The sequence below is a fragment of the Myotis nattereri genome, assembly GCF_964212035.1.
Source record: "Myotis nattereri genome assembly, chromosome: 13".
Classification (NCBI taxonomy): domain Eukaryota; kingdom Metazoa; phylum Chordata; class Mammalia; order Chiroptera; family Vespertilionidae; genus Myotis; species Myotis nattereri.
In genome coordinates, this window is record NC_138088.1 from 25,656,778 (window position 1) to 25,672,290 (window position 15,513).

Below are 15,513 nucleotides of genomic sequence, written 5' to 3' on the forward strand. Positions count from 1 at the left end.
TATTGCTTCTGCTCTTTTATAGGCTCATTTTATTGTGGTCATAATACAGCACCAGGAAGAACTCCTTAGGTAGCCATAGATACCATTTTTAACTATCATAGGTCTTTCCTGGACCCTTTCTGACGTTCTGTGGGCCTAAATCAGCATGTGATTTGTATTTCAGGATTTCAAAGATACTATCTTAATATGTAAATATTAGTAGCTATTTAACTCTTAAAATAAAATCAGTATACATAGTTTTTGCCACTTTCAGCTATGGAGGTATACAGTTGAGATTTGAGAGTACAAGTTTTGCCACTCACATAACATAACATAAAAAAAAAAACTATTGCAAACCATGTTTTGTGGCTTCTGTCCAGTGTCCCATAATTGTGTAGCACAGAAGAATAAAATGCATTGTTCTGAGTTATTAGCAGTACCACAGGCTTTTTTACAAGGTTTATTGAACCAAACAACTTATTTAGGATCTCCAAAGTATCACCAAGTGCTTTCATAATTGAGACTAAAAAAATAATTTTTCTTAGTTACCTAAATACATTTATTTCCCTTATCAATTATTGCATTTTTTTCGGTCAAGGTCATCCTGTTATGGGCTCTTTTCTTCACATCACTTTGCTATTGTTTGTTTTACCACAAAGACAAAAATCATAATTTTTTTCTGGGAAAGAACAATCTAAGTTACTTGGGAAGACAACATATGATTTATACTTTTTAAAAAATTCTGTAAATATTTTAAATTGTTCTAAAAATAATAGCAGTCAAATGTTCTAAATGTTTAAAAATGTGTTTTTTGTTATGATTGTTTTTAATAAGTGTTCAATATTTATGAGTCTCTGGTTTTCCTCTAAATATTGACATTTGTTAGTCATTACCAGGAATACTGTATGTTTAACAGTTGCCAAATAATAAACTTTAAAAATATCTGGAAATTATTCCTTGGATTTATGCAAACTCTAAATTGGCCATTTAAATCTTAAAAAGGCTGTATTTTAAAAATCTCTGAGGCTGATGGATCATCTACAGGCAACATGTACTTGATGGGCCTCTTCGGCAGTTTTAAGCATGTTTGATTGTCAGTACCACCTCAGTCTTTTAAGGGAAAGGTAGTTGATTGTGTCTGACAAAGGGCAAAGCCAATCTCAGTGTTTGCTAAAATTGCAGAATTCCTGCATATTGGTATACTAAATATTTGAGTACCTTTTATGCTAGGTTAAGAATACAGAAATTAAGACAGCACTTGCCCTCAAGGAATTTATGCCTTGAGTCTATCTCTTTACATCATTTTTTGTTTGTTTTCCCCTATATAATCAAATATTGAAGTATTATTTTAGAGTTATTAGGCACAGAGGCAGAATGGGTTTCAGGGGGGAGGTAGCAGCATGTGGTGAGTGGACTGTACTGTGAAAAAAGAAATAAAAACTAAAGGTTTTAGCAGAAGAAACCTTTGTTTCTCCTTTTTTGTTTTCAAACATTTTTTTTCTGGGGGAACAGTCATTTCAGGAAATCACATGTATAATGTAAATACCTTAAAAATAGCAGTTAAAAAGAATGATAAGAAGAGATAGCATTGGCAACAAAATGACCAGAACATTTTATTCTTTTTCTTTAAGTAATATGCATGGATATACCGGTTAAATTGAGTTAAGGTTGACCTACTTTAGAAGCTGGTAGCTCTGGAAGTTTCAGTGATTCTTTGAGGTCATTTAGATACTAAATATACACTGGAAGATTCTGAATCATTAACATATATGAACATAAACCTATATGCTGATTTTAAATGTATGAAAACATCAAAGGATGTTATAATTTTATTTTCTGAGTTAAATTCCTAACAGGAATACTATTGTTTTTAGTAATGAAGCAAGGCCAGACTTTCAGATAAAGGTGGAAGTATATAGTTGCTGTACAGAAGAATCTTCTATAACTAACACACCCAAAAAATTAGCTAAGAAACTGAAGACATCTATAAGTAAAGCTACAGGGAAGAAAATGCATTCAGTGCTTCAAGAAGATCATGAAACGTGTTTGTCCTTCGGTTCTGCTATTTCGTAAGTTTCTAATACAATATTTATAGTGACATAGTATATTTATATATTAGTGACATTTTAAAGTATTGTGTGTGGAGTCTATGTTTACATTTTAAATGGGAAAAACATCCTGAAGCAGAACAAAATTTAGCTGTCAGACATATACCCCGCTGAGATAGCCTTAATGACTTACTTTGAAAGTAGAAATTTGGGTGACAGTGTATTTTTAGTGATTTGGAATTCCAGTATCTACCAGAAAGATAAAATGTTTTTCTTTAAAAAAAAAACAACCACACATATATTTTTATTGCCCTAGCCAGTTTTGCTCAGTGGATAGAGCATCAGCCCACAGACTGAAGGGTCCCAGGTTCGGTTCCAGACAAGGGCACATGTACGTTAGTTGCAGGCTCCATCCCGGGTCCTGGTCGGGCATATGGGAGGCAACTCATCGGTGTCTCTCTCTCACATTAATGTTTCTCTCTGTCTCTCCCCTTCCCTTCCACTCTCTCTAAAAATCAATGGAAAAATATCCTTGGGTGAGGATTAACAACAACAAACATTTTATATATATACTACTATTAGGGGCCCAGTGCACCTTTGAAAGGAATTGTGGGCTGCAAGACTATGGTGGGCACAGGGGAGGGTCTTGGTCCATCCTCGGTGCTCCCACCCAGCCCCTCCAGCTGCGGCCCCCACTTACCCCCATCCCCTGTCTGCCGGCAGCCCCATTCCCCCTACCGCCACTCCCATGTGCTGACAGCACTGGCCCCGCTCTCACCCACTGATGGCGCAGCGATTGGGGCCGGTGCCAGCAGCGGGTACAAGTGGGGCCGGCACTGTCAGCAGGTGCAAGCGGTGGCTACTGCCCCAATTGCCCCTCAGGAGCAGGGGGAGGTGAAGAAGCCCTGAGGGGCAATCGGGTGCCAGCAGCAGGTGTGAGCAGGGCCTGCGCCAGCAGCAGGTGCAAGCGCCTCGTGGGACCGCGGCATGCGGGAGCAAAGAATTTTCAGTAACCACCAGGGGCTCGCCCCATGACAGTGACTGGTGCCCTGCCTTGGTCTGGTGCCCCTGCTCACCTGCTGCACCATCCCGCTGTGGCTGGTACCCGCCATGTTCCGCACTCTGCCGCCTGCTTCCAATGCCCACCATGTTCTGCACGTGACCCGGTGGTCAGCGCATGACATAGTGACCAGTTGTTCCGTGATTCTGCCATTTGGTCTACTTGCATAGTAGGGTTTTATATATATACATTTAATTGATTTTTAGAAGAGAGCAAAGGAAGGGGGAGAGAAACATCATGGTTGGCCCCCTGCATAGACCCTATCGGATAGAGACAGCAACATTTTGGTTCCCCAACCAAGTGAGCCACACCAGCAGCCAGGGCTGAAATGTTTTTCTTGAAAACGGACTATACGTCAAAGTATTTGTTACATATCAGTCTGCTAATTAGTTTTTTATGTCATGCTTTATTCTTAGAGATTTTAAAAAATATATTATCTTTATCACAAAGTCACATTACCATTATCACACTTAACAAAATAAAAAATAAGTCCTTAATGCCATCTGATATCTAGTCTGTATTCAAATTGCCGCAATTTTATAAAAGTCCTTTTATGATTTGTTTGTGCAAATCAGAATCCTAACGAAGTTTATAACGCTGCATTACAGTGAGTCTTTTAAGTTTCGTTTAATCTTTAACAATTTCCCATCTATTTTTTTCTTGCTATTATTTATTGAAGAAACCAGATCTTGTAGAATTTCTCATATTTTGCATTTAGTTAATTACACATTTGTGGATTTTTTTTAAAACATCTTTTTCTATCCCATGCATTTCCTACAACTAATAAGTAGTAGATCTAGAGAACTGATTAGGTTCGGGTTCTCTTTTAGGGCAATAATACTTCATATTGATTATATGTACTTCCTACTATCTCCCATTAGGAAGCCTTGTCTCACTTTTAGTCATGTTAAAATTGATCAGTGGGTTCAGATGTTGCCAGCCTGATTTATCTATTATGAAGTTCCCTATCAATCTTTTATCTAATATTTTAGCAGCCATTATTGATCATTCATTATTTCACTAGGGATTATAATTTGGTGACTTTCTACATTTGTCCTACTTTTTTTTTTTTAACCTGGAATTCTTTCAAAGAACTTCCCTTCGTGAACTCTCTGGATATAAATGCAAAAAACTGATGAAGGAAAGGCAGGAAAAATACTTGTTTCTTTTATTTACCTAATTTTAGAGTAGTAAGTTGATATGGAGGTGATCAATGTTATCTTTTATTTGAACTCTTGAATTTTCATATATTTGTGTGTCAATCTATTATAGGTATTACTCTCTTTGAAGCCTAATTGTCCCATATGTGACCTATGGGAAGCTTTTAAGCTGATTTCTGCGTCGTTTTGACCCAACCTAATTTCTAATAGCTTCTTTGCTTTATGACACAAGATGTTCCACGTTCATCTTGTATTTTTCTGCCCAGACCTGGAATAACCATTTCTTCAAGGAGCCCTGGTTTCTTTCAGATACTTTCTTTAAACACTGTGTTTGTTGCTTCACAAATCACTTTGTGTTTATGTTTCTTGGGAAAACTGTTGATCGGGCTGCATTCCTAGAATTTCTTTGCATGTTTTAGTAGAGTTGGCTCTTCAGCATGCCAATAATTTTCCTATAATTACAAAAAAAAACCCAAATATTTTAAGTATAGATCCTGTAAATATCAATCATCAGAATGTAATTAAATAACTTTTCATGTCAGCTATATTTCATGTGAAAAATGCCTTGGGACTCTATCTAGTATTGTGGCTTTCAGTCAATTTTGTTTGAGACCCATGGTAAGAAATACATTTTACATTATGACTGAGTACATACACAGCTACATAAGCAGATTTCATGAAGCAATACTTATAAATGCTATTTATATTATATATGTTATATATAAATGCTATTTATATTATAATGATCAGACTTTTTAATTCTAGTTATTTTCAGTTTTAAAAAAAATGCTGTTTATGAATTATTAAATTGATTTCATAACCCATAACTAGGTCCCATCCACACAAAAATAGTCATAGAAGATGTAAGTCTTTCCTATTATAAATATCATTAATAAAGAAGAAAGGGGCCCTTAAATTTTCTTCCTTTAGAATTAAGGCCATTTGAAAAATCTTCTAGGTTAAGATTATGTCAAGTATTTGCTGAAAGGTGCTTTAATTTACCCATCTGTAATCCCTTTGTAAATGGGAATAAAGATAATAATGTAATTATACCTAACTCCACAGGATCATTATGAGATTCCAAAAGATAATTTATGAACTTGGTACTTGGTAAGCATTTAATAAATGTAGCTCTTACCATTATTGTTACTCTTTTTACTGTTCTGAGAGCAGTGCTTTTTCTGAACTATTTTTTCAAACTCATGCTGAAGCATTGCAGTTAGAAACTTGACATAGGAATAAAAAATATAGACAGATATTTTAAAATTTAAAATCATTGTTTATAATTTCATAGAAGATAATCTCAGTAATGTTAGAACTTGTATTTAAACTATATTCCTCTTCTAAACCTAGAGGTATTTTTGAAAATAAAATTATTTGGTAAAGTGCTTTTTAGTTGGAATTGTCATATTTGTTTTGAAGCGTTTCTTCTACTTAGATTTGTCATTCCACTTGTTTTATACCTGAATCCAAACAGTAATTGTCTTTATGAAACTTGCATGCCATATGTTTATTTACACCATTAAAGTTGGTCAAAAGATAGAATAAAACCTTTTACCACATTTCACCAAATCATATTCTTCTAATTTCAGCATCCTATTGCACTTCTGGTGTGAATCCAGAGTACAGGAGGTTAAACTCATGGCCCAGGGCTACACCCACCTAATACTTCCTCAACTGACCACTTCAGCACCATCAGAGGTTGAGAATCTCATTAGTAATCAGAATGCATAGGAGATCAATTTCATTTTATTTTAATTTTTTTGTTAATCCTCACCAGAGGATATTTTTTCCATTGCTTTTCATAGAGAGTCAAAGGGATGGAGGGAGGGGGAAAGAGAGACAGAGACACATCAACCAGGGGGTGGGGAGCGCACCTGCAGCCCAGGTAGGTGCCCTTGATCAGGAATCAAACCCAAGACCCTTCAGTGTGTGGGCTGACACTCTAATCAATGAGCCACACCAAAAGTGATCTAGTTCAAGATCACTGCAAACATTCCTAGTATAGCTTTTAATTTTCAGCCAAAATGAGCACAAAAGATCAAATTTGGGCAACATATATTTTCTCTGGAAATATGACATTGATCAAATATAGCTGTTCTTCCTGAAAAAAGTGCATTTTTTTCAGACTACCGTTTAAAGTAGTGATTTATTTTTTTATAACATTTTTGGATACCCCCTCAATCTTATAACAATTGGCCTATTTGATTTAAAAATATAGCTGATTAAACTTTGGGGAACTCAATATTAGGATTGGCTAAAATGAATGAGTGTAATGTTTTAGTAAGAAAATGTTATCCTGACAAGAATGTTTTAAAAGTGAGATCATTGTTGGTTTTGGAAGCATTACCATTGTAATTAGTCATGGTTTAAAAATGAAGTAACTTGAAATATCATCAGAAAGTATTGTTTGATCTAAAAGAAGACAGTGAACATTTTTGGTAATTTTTAGCTTGCTCCCTCATGTGATTTCATTTATTCATTTTATTTGTGGAATTTAGCTCATTGAAATTCCTTGAGCTAGATTTTCCCAGTGCCTCTAAATAGCTGAATTAACTTACTTTATGCTTCTTTAAGAAGTATTTAGTATATTCTTTTTCAATGTGCAAATAAATATACATCATTTTAAACAATCATTTTGTGAAAACTGGTAAAATTGAGAATAATTATTTACTTGAAAAAAAGATGCACTGACTTAAAAAAAGAGACTTAAAAAAAAACACCACCAAACCTTGGACTTAAATATTTAACTTATTTTCGTTAAATTTTATCTATATACTGGTAACTTCCCAATTTAATTCTCCAGTATGTTTACCTTTCCTAACTTCAGAGTCACATATCCAGCTGCCTACCCTTTATACCAAATAGGTATCTAAAAAAAAAAATCTCAAACTTAACTTATACAAAACTAAATTTGTACTTCCCATGTCTATTCTTCTCATAGTCACCCTCATTTCCATTTTTCTAGTTGCTCAGGCCAAAAGCCTTGGAGTTGTCCTTGACTATTTACTTTCTTTTGCATTCACCAGATGTCCACATTGCATGAACTTTAAGAATATATCAAGAATCTTACCATTTCTCACCACCCTACTCCAGACCTGCATCAGCTCTTGACTGGTCAATTGCAGTAGCTTTCTAGTTGGCATCTCTATTTTCACTCTCTTGGCCTTTGTGGTCTGTTCTCCATACTGCAGCCAGAGGGATCAAATATACAAGTCAGATGATAGCACATAGCTCAAAACCTACCATTTGCTTTCCATTTCACTCAGAATAAAATCCAGTGTTCTCATCATGCCCTACAAGGCACTGTAGTGTACAGTGTCTGTCTCCCACTTACCTTTGGACATCTCCTCCCTCTCCCTCACTGTACTCCACACACTAGCCTCTTGTCACACACACCTGGCATACTCTCTTGCAGCAGTTATCCACCTATTGTCAATAACCTCTTTCCTGAAAATAGCATATTCTGTACTATGCTAACGGGGAGTCTATTTCCCATTGTTTTAAGTGGGAAAAATGATAATGTGGTTGCATATTAAGATCAAGATAAACTAACTTATCATGCTGTATGCTTTATGCAGCAATGTATGTCAGTTATTTCTCAATATAATTGGAAAAACAAAAAAACGAGGTGTTCTCAAAGTGAGTAACATTCTGTGGGGTATAGCATTATTTACTAACGAAGCACATGCATTGCATACTTACTACATGTATACAAATTTTTCTTTGCAATATTTTATTAAAGATTGAGTAAGAGACAAAGAAGGCTTATGAAACATATAACCTGGCCCAATTAATAAAAATTTCCTTCAGACTTCTCTCTTTTTCTCCAAAGTTCATCTATATTTCTGTCTGTCCATCTACCTGTCCTCTTTTTCTTTTTAACAACATGCTCCTTAATGTTTTGAATGTTTTATTTTGGAAAATTAAAAAGTCATGAAAGTCTTAAATTTAAATTGCTAGCACAGAAAATACAATTATTTGAAGCAAAAATTCATTTTTTATCATCACAGAGTGTCAGGATATGAAATGTATCATCAAAAATTTCAGATGCCTTGGCAGTAGCGCTACTTTAACATAAGAAAAAATAGGATTTGTAATGAAATCCCTCATTTCCTGATACTATAGATAAAAATTCCAAATCTTTAAAGTTGATAAACCAGAAGGAGATTTATTCCTTCCCCAAGAAATAAATATGAATCAGATTCCATCACTACCCTTCTTATTAACCTTCTCCAATGACTTCCCATTACACTTGGAATTAAACCCACCATTCTTCCAAGGCTCACAGCCTTAGGTGAGCTAATCCCTGCTTGTAGTTCTAACCCTGTGTTGTACCATGTTTGCCACCTGCTCACTATGCTTCAGCTACACTCATGTTTTTTCAGCCTCTCTTTGTGCATGCTGTTCTCTCTGCTTAAAATGCTTTTCTGCATTCTTTGCTTGTCTTCATCCTTTTATTCATAACTGTTAGCTCTTCAGAGAATCCTTTCCAAATTCCCCTATCTAGAATAGCTCCTCAGTATTCTCTTACCTTTTTGTTTCTTTCAAAAAACAAAAAAGAGTTGCATTATAGCTTTCAAATGCCAATATTTGATTTATCCTTCTACTTGCCCCCCCCCTTCTGCATCAGAATATAATATTGAGTCTTGTTTATTGTCACCTTACATAAGATTTGGCAAATATTCAGTGTTCAGTTAATATTTTTGAATGAATAGAGATCCTTCTGAAGAAACATTTGTAAAGTAAACCAAATAATTTTCAGGTTTTCTTATGATAAAATAGCATAAAGAGGTAAAGAGGATTAATCATTTATGTTAACATTAGCCTGTCATTCATAACATCTGAATGTGTGTTTTTTTCATTTTGGTAAAAATACATAAAATAAAATGTACAATTTTAACCATTTTTAAGTATATAAATCAATGGCATTAAGTATATACACAATGTTGTGCAACCATCACCACCATTCATCTCCAGAACTTATTTATTTTCCTAAACTAAAACTCTGTACCATTAAACAATAGCACCCTGCTTCTCCCTCCACTCAGCCCCTGGAAATCTACTTTCTGCCTCTGAATTTGACTTTTCTAGCTACCTCATATAAGTGGAATCATACAGTATTTGTCCTTCGTGACTGATTTATTTCACTTAACATAATGTCTTTGCATTTCATCCATGCTGTAGTCTGTGTTAAAGTTGTCTTCCTTTTTAAGGCCGAATAATTTTCTATTGCATGTATATACATTTGTTTGTCCATTCACCCTTGAATGGACACTTGGACTTCTTCCACTGTTTGGCTGCTTTTTCATGAGTTTACATATATCTATTGGAGTCTCTACTTTCAGTTCTTTGGGGTATATACCACAAGTAGAATTGTTAAATTATATGGTAATTATATGTTTCTTGAGGAACCATGATACTGTCTTCCATAATGGTTACACCATGTTATATTACCATCACCACTGTAGAAAGGTTCCAGTTTGTCTACATTCTGGCCAACATTTGTTATTTTCTATTTTTCTTTGTTGTTATTTTTTTAGCAATAGCTATCCTAGTGGCTTTGAAGTGTTATCTCATTGAAGTTTTGGTTTGCATTTTCCTGATCACTAGTGGTCTTGAGCATCTTTTCATGTCTTTATTGGCCATCATATCTCTTTTTAGAGAAATGTCTGTTCAAGTCCTTTGTCCAATTTTTGTCAGGTTTATTTTTTGTTGTTTTTGAACATCTAAATATTTTATGCAGTAGGAATTATACTAGAGTACTGAAAACGTGTCTCCTCCTTGCTTTCAGTGGTGCAAAATATAATTTGCTTGCTCATACTACACTGACCTTGGAAAATGCTGAGGACAATTTCAAGACCCATAATCTGTCTATTAATGGAAATGGTAAGTACAGTCTATATTTTACTTATTACATATGTTATGTTGATATATATGTGGTGAGAGTAATAACTTCTAATTTTAAGATGTTCTCCTGGAGTGGATATTGGCTTAAATAATGTAGGCATGAGTGATTCTGTGGGTTTTCCAAATATGTCCATCCCTTTTCCCCAAAAGTGAACAGTTTATTTTCCTCTCTCCATGCTATTTGCCAGAGATTTGTTTGTGAGGCTAGCTTACAGAACAGAAATATTTTGTATATTCTGAATCCTTGTCTTTGACTTGAAATTGATGACTTCACCACCTTCTAGTTGGCAATAAGACCTATCTTATTTTTAAATTTGAAATTGAGGAAGCCAACCCTTCTGTTGATAGCAGAGGATATAAGAAAAGGTAGGGCTAAATTAATCTTAACCCTTTTCTCTCTGGATGATATTGGTAGTTGTAGTTTATCCAAAAGAAATATGTAGCAATATGTAGAAGTAATTATTATAGTTTACATGTTATATACTATTGTGAGAGGTATAATACAATCTACTATGATTGTGGATTTTCTAGTTCTCTTAGTTATGTCTATTTTTGCTTTATATAATTTGAGCCTTTGATATTTGATTCACACAATCTTTAATTGTGTATTTTATTCCATTCTTTTGCCTCAAACTGTACCTATTTTTATGTTTTAGAATGCTTCTTCTAGCAGGATTATATATTAGATTTTAATTTTTATCCAATTTGACAATATTTATGGGTATTTTTTTTACTGGAGCATTTAGTCATTTTGCTTCTAATACTAATTAGTCTATAATCCACATTATCCTATATAATAAAAGGCTCATATGCTAATAGACTGAATGGTGGAATGACCAGTCACTATGACGTGCACTGACCACCAGGGGGCAGACACTCAATGCAGGAGCTGCTCCGTGGTGGTCAGTCTGCTCCCACGGGGGAGTGCCGCTCAGCCAGAAGCTGGGTTCACAGCTGGCGAGCACAGCGGCGGTGGCAGGAGCCTCTCCTGCCTCTGCTGCAGGTGGGCAGTAATGAGCAAGGGGTCCTGGACTGTGAGAGCCCCAGACTGCAAGAGAGATGTCTGACTGCTGGCTTAGGCCTGCTCCCTGTTGCCCCGAGGGGTCCCCAATTGTGAGAGGGCATAGGCCGGGCTGAGGGAGACACACACACACACACACACACACACACACACCTGCTCAGTGCACTAATCTCGTGCACCGGGCCTCTAGTATTAAATATTTGGGTTTAAATCTGCCATCATATCCTGTGTTTTTTCTGTTTCTGTCTTGCCTTCTAAAGGACCAATAGTTTCATCATTTCAGTTTTTCCTTGCCTAATTAAAGCTATAATTCTTTTTTTTAAATATATTTTATTGATTTTTTACAGAGAGGAAGGGAGAGGGATAGAGAGTTAGAAACATCGATGAGAGAGAAACATCGATCAGTTGCCTCCTGCACACCTCCTACTGGGGATGTGCCTGCAACCAACGTACATGCCCTTGACCGGAATCGAACCCGGGACCCTTCAGTCCGCAGGCCGACGCTCTATCCACTGAGCCAAACTGGTTAGGGCGAAGCTATAATTCTTTTTCTCATCTTTTAGAAATTACTTCTAGAAATATTATTAATAAGTAGAGGCCCGTGCATGAATTGGGGTCCCTCAGTCCGGCCTGCACCCTCTCCAATCCGGGACCCCTCAGGGGACGTCAGACTACCTCTCGGAATCCAGGACCACTGGCTCCTAACCACTCGCCTGCCTGATTGCCCCTAATCCCTCTGCCTGCCTGCCTGATCGCCCCTAATCACCTCTGCCTCACCCCACAACCGGGACCTAGAATTCCCTCCTCCGGCCGGGCACAGGCACTCAGGACCCAGGCTTCCGTCCCTCTGGCCGCAGGCACAGCCGCTGGCACCCAGGACTGTGGGGCGCGTGGCTTGTCTCTCTCCTGGGCCGCAGGCACAGCCGCTGGCACCCAGGACTGTGGGGCGCGTGGCTTGTCCCTCTCCTGGGCCGCAGCCTGGCTGGTCCCCATTTCTCTCTCCCCTGTGTTGAGTGTCTGAGCCATTTTGGCATGACAGCATGACAACCATTTGCATATTAACTCTTTATTATATAGGAGACTTATAAAGTGTAAAATTAAAAGATAGTTTTACTTTTCCCTCGGACAATTCAAAGACTTTAGAACAGTTAAACTCCATTTCTCTGACTTGTGTGCTATTGTTATATATTTTAATTATGTTTGAATTTTAAATTTCACGAGATGTTTTATGCACTTAATGTTTATTTAGATTTGCCTACTACATGTTTCTGTGGACTACTTTTAAACCTTACATCTGGGATAATTTTCCTTCTGCTTGAAAGATAATTTAGAATTTCTTTTAGTATGTTCTCCTTGTGTCATATTTCTTGGTTCTTTGTTTTTACGTGAAGGGTTTTTTTGTTTTGTTTTGTTTTTGGTGTTATAGACATAATTCCACTATCTTATGGCTTCTTTTATTAGCTGTTGAAAATCATTTGTCAGTGAGTCACTTCTGTGAAGGTAACTTTCTATTTTCTCTTAGTCTTTGGTTTTTCTAAGTTTCACTATGACATAGTATAGAATCTATATATGCTGCTTTTGGAAAGACCATGTCTGAGTTTCTCTGTGCCCTCCCATCCCCACCTCCAGGCAATGGGAATTCTGGGCAGCAAGGTTGGTTTGCTTCTGGCTTACTAGTATTCTATTGGTGATTCCTTATGGATATTAACTTAGTATGAGGAAAATCTCGCATTAAATTGCTTCAGTTGTCCAGAAATCAGGAAGCAGATTTGTTTTGCTTCCCTCATCATGCAGAATCATTAAATCATAATTTCAGATTTGCTGGGATTGGCAAAAGCAATCAGGACAAACAGCTTCTGTACTCACCTCACTGGTTCTTACTTATTTGATTTGTACTGGTAATTTCTTATATTAGTATGGGAAAACACTTTTAAACTATAGTTAATTCAGCATTTTCAGTAGTTTTCAGTAGGAGTATTGGTCTGAACTGTCTAGCCTTCTGTCACTCAAAACCTGAAGTCTGCAATAGTATTAAAATTATCAGCTTAATCAGAAAATTTGACAAATGAAATTTGTTGTACCAGACACTGCTCTATGGTATACTATTCAGCCTTCAAAAAGAAGGGGATTCTACAGTATGTGACAACATGAGTGAACTTTGAGGACATCTATATATATAAAAGCCTAATATGCAAAGTGTCCCCTTGGGAATTCTACCGGGAAACTGAGTTCGATTGCTTGCTATGATGTGTGCTGACCATCAGGGGGCGGTGCGGAACAGAGGAAGGCCCTGTCCGGCAGCCGGGGAAGGGAGGCTCCAGCTGGCAGCCAGAAGGCCCTGATCGACCCTGATCACCGGCCAGACTTAGGGACCCTACCTGTGCACGAATTTCGTGCACCAGCCTCTAGTAATAACTGAAATAGCCAGTCATTGAAGGACAAATACTGTGTGACTGCACTGAATATGGTATCTAAAATAGTCAAACTCATAGAAGCAGAGGTGGTAGCATGGCAGTTACTAGAGGCTGGGGGAGGAGGGATGGGGCGTTGCTAGTCAAGGGGTATGAAGTTTCAGTTACACAAGATTAATACGTTCTAGAGACCTGCTGTACAACACAGTGCCTTCTGTGAACAGGGCTGCATTGTACACTTAAAAATCTAAGAGGGTTGATCTCCTGATACATGTTCTTACCACAATAAACAGAAATAAATAAATAAGCAAACAAGTACTTTTAAAGCAGTTTTTATTCTTAGTCACTGTGAGCTGTTCTTATAAAGAAACATTGCAATAAAGTGGTTAATAATGTGGCTGTCAGCCTCGGATTCATATTCTATTTCTACCACTGGCTAGTTCTGTGACCTTCGCAAGTTCCTTATTTTGTTATCGTTTACAGTTTACAGATTAGGAAAGTACAGTTTAGAGACCATAACATACTAAATCATACAGCTAGCAAGTGGCTGAGCTAGACTTTAAATAACCCCGGACAAGCTGTGCTCTTTCTGCTATGCTTTCTGATCAGGCATGATTCCTGCTAAAGCAACTAAAGACTCAAAATACTACCAATATGTGAGTAATGGACTTGATGTTGAAAGGCCCCATTCTTTCAACCAAATCATCTGAAAAGTTGTGGAAAGGAATAAAATTCATAAAGGAGGCACCACTTTTAGCAGTAATTCCCCAATTGTCTTCAATGTTCTATAAGATACTACTAAATTCTTCTGTAATAAAATGCTCATGTGCAAATAAGCATGGGAACTGTGTGGGTACACAATAGATTAGCATATTAAAAACTGTGAGAAGACCTATGCTTAAAACCCAAACTACTGACTTTGGAACTTGTGGGTTCCCCTGGAAAACAATTTAAGAAACAATAACCTCTATGCCTAGCTCTTTATGTAATAGGGATATTCCTAGAACTGTGTTTAAATTAAAACCTTGAAATTAAATTTTATAATTAAAATGAAAAAAAAGCCACCTATTTTTTTTCATGAATATAAGTATGTTAATATAGTGGGGTTTTCCTAAAGTTATGTTAATATCTTCCAAAACTATAAAATTAAAAGGAAATACAAGATTTTTGAAATTTATAACTCAACTTTATTCTTGCTAGTTGAAGGGAAAAGCCAAAATGATATCTTGAGGTTTATATTTGTCATCAAGAAATTTTTATACTTTTTGTGAAACTGTGAAACCACATTGTGCAGATTGACTCACATAGTACTGAGATGTTATCTGGATTCTTTTTCTTGCCTGTGTATTGTTTTTGTTGTTGCTGTCATTTTTAAACTCCATTTTGTTCCCCATTTGAAAGTACAGATGAATTAGATAAAATCTTTTAGTAATGAAAAGTCAAACTGCTCTCACTTCCTGTTTCATTATATTGTGTCCTAATACCTCCCTTGGCTAGAAAACAAGAATTAAGTATTTTGATTAAATGGTTGCGTAAGGACTGAGAGACAGCATTGAGAAATGGAAAGGATATGGTTTGGGGAGTGAGACTACCCTAGATATGAAATTATGAGAAGCGTCCATTATGTGTGAGACACAGTGATAGATGTCATTAACACATTATCTTATTTGATTTTCACCACTTTCCTACTTAAGATTGGAAGTATTTCTTTAATGAGAAATTGATACTGAGATAGATTAAATGATTAGCAAGATGCCATATTTCTTGTCTGATGTAGAAAGAAGCTGTGACTACATTTTATTCCACAGTGCTCCTGAGCCGAAAAGAAACCCGATTGCAGGGTATGTCGCAACGATTCTACATCCAATCTCTCTTTTTAAGGACTGCAGTCAGGAAGAAATTATTCTTCTTGTTGGCCCATGAA

General features: G+C 36.5%; 1 protein-coding gene across 4 annotated transcripts in view; it reads left to right on the forward strand.

Annotated features, from left to right (window-relative positions):
- The window catches only part of RTKN2 (rhotekin 2), a 484,906-nt gene that overhangs the window by 445,553 nt on the left and 23,840 nt on the right, over positions 1-15,513 (forward strand). For all 4 annotated transcript variants that reach the window (XM_081104877.1, XM_081104876.1, XM_081104878.1 and 1 more), the window contains 2 exons: positions 1,854-2,048; positions 10,042-10,136. In XM_081104877.1, the coding sequence (XP_080961003.1) occupies positions 1,854-2,048; positions 10,042-10,136 (290 nt within the window). The remainder of the gene's footprint in view (positions 1-1,853; positions 2,049-10,041; positions 10,137-15,513) is intronic.